Source organism: Vipera ursinii (genome assembly GCF_947247035.1).
Source record: "Vipera ursinii genome assembly, chromosome: 10".
Taxonomy (NCBI): Eukaryota; Metazoa; Chordata; class Lepidosauria; order Squamata; family Viperidae; genus Vipera; species Vipera ursinii.
Genome location: NC_139520.1, coordinates 19,728,499 through 19,738,695, shown reverse-complemented (window position 1 = coordinate 19,738,695; position 10,197 = coordinate 19,728,499). Strand labels below are relative to the sequence as shown.

The following is a 10,197-nucleotide window of genomic DNA, read 5'->3' as shown; positions in this document are numbered from 1 at the left end:
CACCTTCTTCCCCTAGAGTTCTTAGAAGATTTCAGGGGAGTATGGTTTTATTTTTCTTTTATAAACTCCTGAGCAAGATCATGGGGGAAAAAGTATAGTGTACATATAATATGTGTTGATTGGATTAGGTCAACAAAAGATCAGAGAAATTAGATATAAATCTGTGGGAAAAGGAAGAGTTTTACAGCAGTACCCCAAAACACAAAATACAATTCCAGAAAAAAGCTAATCTCCATTTCAAAAAAAAACCCTGAATGGTAGAAGACATGACCATGAGATGTTAGCTATTATAATGTTAAAACCTCTTTCTTCTCTACCATCCTAAAGCTACACATATTCATATATACCTCTACATCTGTCTATTGTTTACTGGTTTCCTAGGTTGCAAAATTAGCTGAGTAGCTTATCAAATAAAGGGCACGAATCATCAAAAATTGTGATGGACTGTCAACTTCCATTTTTGACGGGTGCATGGATTTCTTATTCAGCTTATGACCTGTTTTTTACTTTCTGGTGTTTGGAGAGCAGAAGGCAAGAGAGGAATACCCATTAATTTGTCCATGAAAAAGTCATAAAACCAGAGAGGAGAATAACAGAACACGAGAAGAAATGTGTAGCTGTTCTTGCCTGGAGTGTATAAACCTTTTGGATGCTCAGCCAGCAAAGCATGTAGAACATCAGAGAACACGGGTGAGAAATCTGATGAGCAAACTGAAGTCATCTGACTAAGGAACATGCTCAGTTTACAGATGTAATCCTCACCATAATCTTTCCTCACATCTGGAGCTAGGTTCTCCAGAAGGGTCTGTTCTTCCTTTTTCCAGTCTTCAGGATTTCCCCCGATTGCTAGAAAACCAACACATTCATTTTTGGAATGCCTGGCCTCTTTGAAGTTATTCCTATAAAAGACTCCCAAAGGATAGTTAAGGCTGTGGAAAGAGCAACTGCAACCAGGCTGCCTTCTAGGGAAGACCTGTATGTTGTACAGGTCAGAAGGAGGGCTGAGAAAATATCTACACACCCCTCGTATCCCGGACATAAACCGCTTCAATTCCTCCCCTTGGGATGGCACTACAGGGCATTGCGTGCCAAACAACAAGACATGGATGGTTTTTTTCCCCCCTCTGGCCATTTCTCACCGTGCTGCCTAATCTCTCTCTCTAATCACACTTGGGCAAATAAAGTTGTCAATGCTGCTAACATCGAATGTTCTTGCTTGACAAGAGATGAAGAAGCAGCTATTTCATACGTTAAACTTGTGTATTGCTTTAAGACTTGTGTATTGCTTTAGTTTAAAGCTGGGAGGAGGGAAGAGTAGGGATGCACTTTTAAGGCCATTTGTCTCTCTAAAGAAGATAAGGCTTTGGCGGTTCTTCTAACGGAAGGGAAGCTGATTCTTTAAATTAATTGGAGAATATGATTAATGACAAAATTAGAAAGGTGGAGAATTGTGTTTTAATATATTGTGCAAGGGGGATGGAGATTTCAGATTCCAGGTGTATTAGGCTAATAAAGGACTTTTAAGGTAAACAATGCCTCAAAGTCACTTGAAAAGCCCATACGTCGGAAACTTGACAAAAGTGTTCTAATTCTAAATCCGATAAAGAAAAAGAGAGAGGATGAGATGGCAGGAAAGCCTACTCTGTTCAGGCTTCTGCCACAGGTGTGGATTGGGATATATAGGTGAAGAAGAATTCTGGGGAGGGGGGTCAAGTTAAAAGCCCCTAAGCCATCTTCCCATGGAAAGCAAAGCACTGGCTCAGCTACATGATGTCAAAATTAGACAAGACAGCCTCTCTATAAAAGTACCTTCCAGGAAACTCATCAGAGAAAGCTCCCAGAAGTGGTATTTATGAATCCGAAAAGAGTGGCCGGTAGAACTGAGCTATGAAAGAATAAATCATTGGAAGTCTTCCCTTGGAAAAAGACAGTTTGCAAACTCTTAGAAAGAATGCGCTTTGCATCTGAGGGCTGAGACAAACTGAATCTCGGATCTCAAAAAAGCCAAAACAGGGGCTAACCTCTGCTAGGGCTGAAACGGGACTGACGGTCAGTTTCTGGTGTTGGGTTGTGAGCCCCGGTTCCTCTGGAGGTGTCTTTTTCTTGTGAGTTTGGAGAAAGATGGATGGGCAACTCACGACTTAACATGTTTGGACGCCGGGTGGATGGAGAACTTACATGTTTTGAAGCCCGATGGGTGAAGAACGGCAACTTTGATGCCCCACTTGGACAGCTCCTGCCTCATAACGCCGGAAAACATGGAGAGCGCTGCCTTAGAGGCACCGTAAGCAGCAAACCGTGGCATTGGGATTCCTCCTGCCAGAGAAATCAAAACAGTGACTCATTGAAGGAGAACTAAAAGCTTAAGGAAAAGCTAAACGCTAAGCCGAAGTTAAATACAAACAAGTTAGCAGCAAACAAGTTAAAGGTCTAAGTTCTTGCTGGCTCAATATAGTTCTGAAATGCTTCTCTCTCTCTCTCTTTTTTCCCCCTCTCCTCCTTTTTTTCCTTAAAGGATATTAGAAAAAGAATATTGCCAGGTTTAAAGTATCCCAGGCCTTTAAGAAATTAGTCAGATACTCAAGTGTTTTGGACCACCACAGGAATTCTAATATTTCTCCGCTTATAATTCTGGTTTTTTTTATTTTATTTTCTATTTTATTTTTTATAGTTAATTTATTTTTTTTCTATGTTTTTTTACTATTTTTTATTCTTTTTTTATTTTTTTCTTTGTTTTTATTTTACTTTTTATAATAAATTGCTGTTAGTCCATCTGTTCCCGGAGCTTTGCCCAATTTCAACTGTTTAATAGCTAAAGAAATTTCTTCTGATGTAATTGGGCAATTCATCTCAAGTTGTTGTTCTTGTGAAAGTCTTGGAAAATGAGCTCCCTGTAAATACTTGTCTACATCTAAAGCTTGTATATTCTCTTTAGAATATAATTCTGATGGTTTTCAATTGTCCATTATTGTCGTTCCGCCTTCAGGTGGTTTTGGAGAACAGGTTGACACCCCCTCTTCTTTGTGGCAGCCCCTCAAATATTGGAATACTGCTATCATGTCCCCTCCCCCCAGTCCTTCTTTTCATTAGACTAGATATATTCAATTCCTTCAACTTTTCTCATAGCCATCTTTATTGCTCTTCTTCTCCACTCTTTCCAGAGTCTCTGCATCTTTTTTTTTATAATAATGGTGACAAAAACTGGATGCTGTATTCTAAATGTGGCCTTACTTTGTAAGGCTTTGTAAAGTGGTAGCAATACTTCACGTGATCTTGATTCCATCCTTCTGTTAATGCAGCCTAGGATTGTGTTGGCTTGCTTGGCTGCTGCCGCACACTGCTGGCTCATATTTAGATGAATGTCCACTAGGACTCCCAAATCCCTCTCACAATTACTGTTATTGAGCAAGGTTACGCAATGTATTATTTTATTTTATTTTTTAAAAAACAAGTTTGCTTTTGACTCATTTTTACTCCAATACATCCATCTCAACTGTCTGTAAGGGAATCTGAAACTCTGCTAGCAGGATAAAAAAAAAATATTTACTTCCCAGACAAAGGAGCCTCAAGCAATTCGTGTTCTTCCTGTAAGAAATACTTTTCATAGCGCAGGGAGTAAGAATATTACATTATATTTCATTGCATTATCCAATCTTCTGCTTGGGACTTTCTGAAGATGGGATTTAATAGACAAGAAAAAAAGTCCCATTTTAATAGATGGATTTGGTACCAAGGCTGCATTGTGTTTATTAGAATCCATGGGAAATCGTAAGCAATGTTACGCCAACAAAATGCAATTCTGTACATTCTTTTCATGAATAAGTAAATAACTATGCATGCCTTCCTTTAATACATGGGTTGTTGTTGTTTGCCTTAGGCAAGCTCCATTGCAATACTCAGAGAAGTACAAATTTCAAAAGATAGCACACACACATACAAGCGCGCACGCAAACAAATAGACCAGTCCACATTTTCCCTTCATTTTTGGCCTTGGCAGATTAGAAATGTAATAATGCCCTATCCCTAACGTGCCAAACTAAATCTTTTTGAATGTTAGATAGCTCAATTGTGTAGCCTTGACATATCTGCTTTTGCCTGCCGTCTGATCCTTAGATTCGGGATTAATTTGAAAACCTCCCACATGGCAGCTCGAAAGGGTCAGACAAGTGGCCGTTCAGGGAACAGAATCCAACCCAGGTGACGGTCTGTAAATTTACAACCTGCTGGAACACATGAACATAACTCACCTGCCAGGCTTGAGATGTTAATAATCCTTCCCTTGGATTTTCGGAGTAAAGGTAAGAACATTTTGGATAATTCAACAGGGCCAAAGAAGTTTACATCCATGCACTGCTTGTAGGAACTCATGGGGAGCAGTTCTCCATCAGCTACGAACCCCAGGATTCCTGCATTGTTGATAACAGCCCAAAGCTCTGGCAAGGAGAAAGGAAGAGCCAGCAAGTGAACTAATGGATTCCCAGGGCAGGAAACGATCTCAGAAACTTCCTTCCTTCCTTCCTTCCTTCCTTCCTTCCTTCCTTCCTTCCTTCCTTCCTTCCTTCCTTCCTTCCTTCCCTCCCTCCCCCATTTTTCCTTCCTTCCCTCCCTCCCTCCCCCATTTTCCCTTCTTTCCTTCCCTCCCCTCCCTCCATTTTTCCTTTCTTTCTTTCCCTCCCTCCCTCCCTCCCTTCTATGCTTTGCATACATATCTTACCAAAGCACTCTCTTTTGCCTACTTTTTAAAGCAAATAAACAAAATCAGACACGGGTTCCTGAGAAGCAGCAATTTTAGATTTTCCAATAGCCAAATGACTATTTGTATCAATTAAGAGGCTAAAGGAAAGTTTATAAGGCACTAGTCCTAAATAGTGTTAATAAGCAATAACTTTTACAGAACATAAAGGGTTACAAACAGACGTAACTCAGAGGCTTGTAAACAACAGAGCCTTTCTGAGATGGAAGGAAGGGGGGAAAAACTAAATGAGGCCTTTACCCCCCCCCGCCCCCCCCAAATCTCATGTCTGAATAGTAGGATCGGTTGTATTTCAAACATTAGATAGACCATTGGTGTTGTTTTTTAATAGCAGCATTTGGATTATCACAGTGTTGAAATCTGACAATATTTGATGGATAACAGTATGAGGCTCAAAGCTTTTCATTATCTAGATTGCAGGTATTGGACAACAGTCAGCAGTGGGCAATCGTCCAACTTGTAGCCACCACCGTTGAGTTGATCACATGCAACTGCGTTAAGGTAGACCTTTTATCTTAATTCCATTCACTCCATCGGCTACTCGAAGGAGGTAAATGTTGATGTCAGCCTCTGATTTTGAAGGATGATTAGATTCTCAGGCCAATAACGTGCCTCATTTCTGGACCTTTGCAAAATGTCACTTGGGCAAGAACGATAATCACAGAGGGGTGGAGGTGTGCAAACAAGTCATACCTTCATTTTGCAACTTCTGCCTTATTTCAAGATAAGCCTCCTTTATTTGCGCAGAACTGGTGATATCCAATTGCAGGATGCAAAGTCTTTCTGAGCAGGTTTCCTTCAGCTTTTTGGCACCAGGGCCTGCTGCATCTAAGACGCTGGCAAAGACAGTAAATCCTAAACTGTCAAGGTATTTTGCAACCTCATGGCCGATTCCACTGTCAGTTCCTATAAAAGAAGCCATTAAAATATGAATATATGTTTACATGCATGTATGTATATGTGTACAGTATGTATGTACACATGTGGAACAACCTGCCTCCAGAAGTTGTGAATGCTCCAACACTGGAAGTTTTTAAGAAGAGACTGGACAGCCATTTGTCTGAAATGGAATAGGGCTTCCTGCCTGAGCTGGGGGGTTGGACTAGAAGACCTCCAAGCTCCCTTCCAACATCATCATCATCATTATTAACCTGTATATATACTGTATATATACATACGTGTGTGTGTGTGTGTGTGTGTGTGTGTGTGATTTCCTGAAGCTTTGCCATTTTTCATTGATTGTATTGCATTTGATACTTCCTCCACAGGATATCTTGCATTTCCTCTTTTGTGGGTGCTGTTACTTTTGAGTGATCTTGATCTTTGTATAGCTCTGAATAGAATTTTCCAATTATTTCTAACCTTTCCTGTCTTATTCTACACAGAGAGCCATCTTCACACTTTAATGCAAAAACCTTCCTTGTATTTATAAGCTTGCATTTTGCTCTTTGTTTCCTTCAATTACCTTTTTCACAAGCATCACAAACTTCTCAGAGAAAACCGTTTGAAATCAGAGAGATGTGAGAAGTTCATAATCTTAATGTGAAATTAGGAATAAATAGAACGAGCTCCAATTATGTCTTAAGGCACTGCCTCTTGCCTCAGGAAATACAAACTGTACCTCTTCCAAAATAAACTTCCGTGTGAGCTAAAAGCTTTCTGCAACTGCCTCTTTCCTGCATTTGTTTATGAAACATCCATTTATTATAATTATACTTTTTTCTTGCAGACTTCAGAAGTGACGCATATCTTTTAATCCTCCTAAGTAACCTTTGATGCCACTGGGTGAATGAAGATTTCAACTTTGACCTCTTTGGTACCAGCCCAATGCCTTTACCACTACATCTGTAGAGTTGGAATAAGTCCCGAACACCATCTAATTCTACCTGATTTTTATTCTCAGGTGATACCGACGTAATTTGGTGTCTTTGTAGCTCAGGGTTGAATTTGGGGTCCTCGGTACTCTCTGAACTTATTGTTCTGTTGCGAGGATGTTTCATGACCAAACTAGGTAACAACTTAAGTGCACTCTCTGAGCTGGGTTGTTTGGTTGCAGATGTTTCATTACCAAACTAGGCACTGATGATGTTACCTAGTTTGGTAATGAAATGTCTGCAACAAACCAACCAAGCTCAGAGAGCACCAAGGACCCCACAAAGAGCATCCCCCAAGGATGGGAGCCTAATCGCCATCTGAAAGCATCTAGGGAGAAGAGTCCATCACACATCTGGACAATGGGGCCCAAGGTCAGACTGGGATTGACATTTCTTCCTACCAGGTAGCCAAATCTGTCTCCACAGAACTTAACGCAACCTGCATCAATCAACCAAAAGAGAAAGCAAGGAATCGTTTTGACCAAAGCAGCTGCCAAAGTGTGTTTTGAATGACCTGCTTCCCTTTGTTTGGCAATGAGCCATCCGGCTAGATTTCCACAACCTAAATAAAGGGCCAATCCAGAAGTCACAAAGCACAGGCATGTTTCTCAGCGGCTCGTGATTTTAAACAGAGGACGAATGGGCAACAGCAGAAGAAATGTGAGCATCAAAAATAAATCAAAGGTTGGGGAGCAGAGAAGAACTTCTGGCTGTGACTGGTGTTTGCTTGCAAGGAATGTGACCAGGAGTCCTTGTTATGAGAGTGGAAATATTACATGTCTGCCTCAATACTCTTCTGCCAAAATTTCAAGCAACACATGAAATGACTGAGGTTCCTTCCATGGGGGCAGAACGTGATCTTTTCTTTTTTTAAAAAATGTGGATTTGAGGACTTTTGCTAGTGTCAATCCAGCCGTTCTCCAACACTCATCGCCCAAACAGCCATGTTTTTCCATTTCTTAGAGAGAGGGAGGGAGGGAGGGAAGGAAGGAGAGAAAGAGAGGGAGAGAGAATGAATGAGTGAATGAATGAGAATGAGAGAAGTACATCTAATCTTTCAGCACAAAAGGAGAAAAAGTTGAGCAGAAAAATACCAAAGCAGGGATGATCAAGCCTGCTATGGTCTTAGTTTTTCTGTTTCTCTACCTCTCATTCTCAGTGTGTGTGTGTGTGTGTGTGTGAGAGAGAGAGAGAGAGAGAGAGAGAGAGAGAGAGAGAGAGAGAGAGAGAGAAATGAGAGAAAGAAAGAGAAAGTGAGAACGAGAGATTGAGAGAGAGAAACGTTGAGAGAAGAGAAAAACCAGAAAGAGATATTGAGAGAGAGAGAGAGAGAGAGAGAGAGAGAGAAAGTGAGAACGAGAGATTGAGAGAGAGAAACATTGAGAGAAGAGAAAAACCAGAAAGAGATATTGAGAGAGAGAGAGAGAGAGAAAAAAAAGAGAAAGAGAAAGTGAGAACGAGAGATTGAGAGAGAGAAACATTGAGAGAAGAGAAAAACCAGAAAGAGATATTGAGAGAGAGAGGGGGGGGGGGGGAGGGAAGGAGGGAGAAAAGGGACAGACAGATTGAGAGGAGAGAGAGAGAGAGAAACGGAAAAAGAGATATGGAGAGGGAGAGGGGAAGACAGACAGACAGAGATTTACTATTATTTTCAGAGCCCATTGAGAATTTCCTCCCCCCTTGCTCCAGCAGGCCTGTATTTATTGTCACATGCTCTTCTTGGCAAAGTGCTGTACCAGCAAATAAGAAATTTGTGTCAAGGTGCTATCCACACCCACTGCCACACATTCTTGGACTCGATCTGTCACCATTTATCACCGGCAGTTTAAAGCCACATGTCAGAGGCGAAGAGCTGCGCCAGTTAACCTTTCTAAAAAGAGGCTTCATAATGCGCTGCTGCCTGCTCCCTTTTTGCATGGGAAGAAAAAGGAGAAAAAGCCAGGTAACAGGCTGAGATCCTAAATTACTTCACAGTTTACAACCCATAAAGAAGACTATAGCTCAGGGTTGAAATGAAGAGTCCCTGGTGCTCGCTAAGCTTGGGATGTTTTCTTGCAGGTGTTTCATTACCCAACTAGGGAACATCATCAGTCCTAGAAGAGAGGGGATTTGCAGAGGAGGACTGTGGGATCCTTGGTGCTCTCTGAGCTCCATGGTTTCCTTGCAGACATTTTGTTACCCAAACTAGGTAACGTCACGAGTGCTAGTGATCAAGTACTGATGATGTTTCCTAGCTAGGTAAGGAAACGTCTGCAAGAATACAACCCAGCTCAGCGAGCACCAAGGACCCCACAATCCTCCTCCTCCTCCTCCTCCCTCCACTCTGCAAACCCCACTCTCTTTTAAGACTGATGATGTTACCTGCTTGGATAATGAAATGTCTGCAAGAAAACAACCCAGCTCAGAGAGCACCGAGGACCCCTCACAGTTTACAACTCCTACGTCCAGAAGCATCCTTACCCAAATGCCCAGCCCAACCATCACCCAGAGTCCAAAGCATCCTCAGATTTCAATCTGAAGGGAAAACATCCTTCTTCCTGAATCAGGTGAAGCAGGTATAAATCCACCTTAATCCAAGAAAAGATGTTAGCTAAGGAAAATCCCAAATCCCTCCGAAAAGTCATTTTTAGAGAAGACAAATTCAAATTCCTCTTGGGAGTTCAGACGGCTAACCCACCCTGAGAACTCAACGGATGCCTCTCCCTTACCTGTGATGAACACGGCTTTGCCATTCACGGGCAACATAGCTTGCGCAGGAGTATAAAAACAAAACACGAGACACGCCAGGGAGAATAAAGTCAAGGCCAGAGAACTTCTCAAGGTGGCGAAGCACAGGACTTCCAGGGTGAAAAGCAACAGGAGACCCCAGCGGAAAGGGGCAGCTTTTTCCACCCGGTTCTTCTTCGCTCGATAAAATATTGTCCCCCCGTAGAGCACCGTCGCTCCCATGTAGAAGAGTAGAGAATTGTCCAGCTCAGCCTGGTGCAAAAACATGACAGGCAGAAGAGAGGCAGGACCGCTCAGACAGGCACTAAAAAAGAAAAAAAAGGAAAGAAAAAAATATAAAATAGATTTTCAAAAAAGGAAACTTCTTAGGACAATTCGCTAGCCCAGGAAAAGGTATCGGATGTCTCCCGAGGAGCAGAGGAGCATCCGAAGGGCTTGACAGGCAGTCAGACGGCAGCCTTGAACCGGTGTGGTTTTATCTGAACTGCCCGGCTTGCCACACCAGAGTGGTAGTGGGGGAACTTCAGATATTTGCTCTCACCTTATTTTAAGTTGTTATTCCCCCCCCTGCTTTTTTATTGCAAGAGGGCTCCACCTTCAGAGGGATATACACACGCGCACACAAAGAGAGAGAGAGAGAGAGAGAGACAGTCAAAGAACAAGATTTGGATAATATTTGACAGAGCCAAGAGCGAGCAAGAAGCAGCAAGTTTTGTCCTAAGGGAAGTTAGCAAGGGTGACATAATTGACAGGTTTGCTGTAGAGGCACTTCAGGGAAAAGAGAGTGTGTGAAACACACACACACACACACACACTCTCTCTCTCTGGTGTGTGTGTGTGTGT

The 10,197-nt window shown here is 42.0% G+C and overlaps 1 protein-coding gene across 1 annotated transcript; it reads right to left on the bottom strand.

Moving 5' to 3' along the window:
• Window positions 1-484: 484 nt before the first annotated feature.
• HSD17B2 (hydroxysteroid 17-beta dehydrogenase 2) lies at window positions 485-9,838 on the bottom strand (the record flags this gene model as incomplete). The annotated part of the gene is made up of 5 exons (XM_083370237.1): window positions 9,336-9,838; window positions 5,447-5,659; window positions 4,248-4,433; window positions 2,179-2,316; window positions 485-846 (listed from the first exon to the last, which is right to left on the bottom strand). Exons 1-5 carry the CDS (start codon window positions 9,619-9,621, stop codon window positions 485-487), a joined length of 1,185 nt encoding a protein of 394 aa, XP_083226363.1. The 5' UTR covers window positions 9,622-9,838.
• Between the last annotated feature and the right edge of the window lie 359 nt (window positions 9,839-10,197).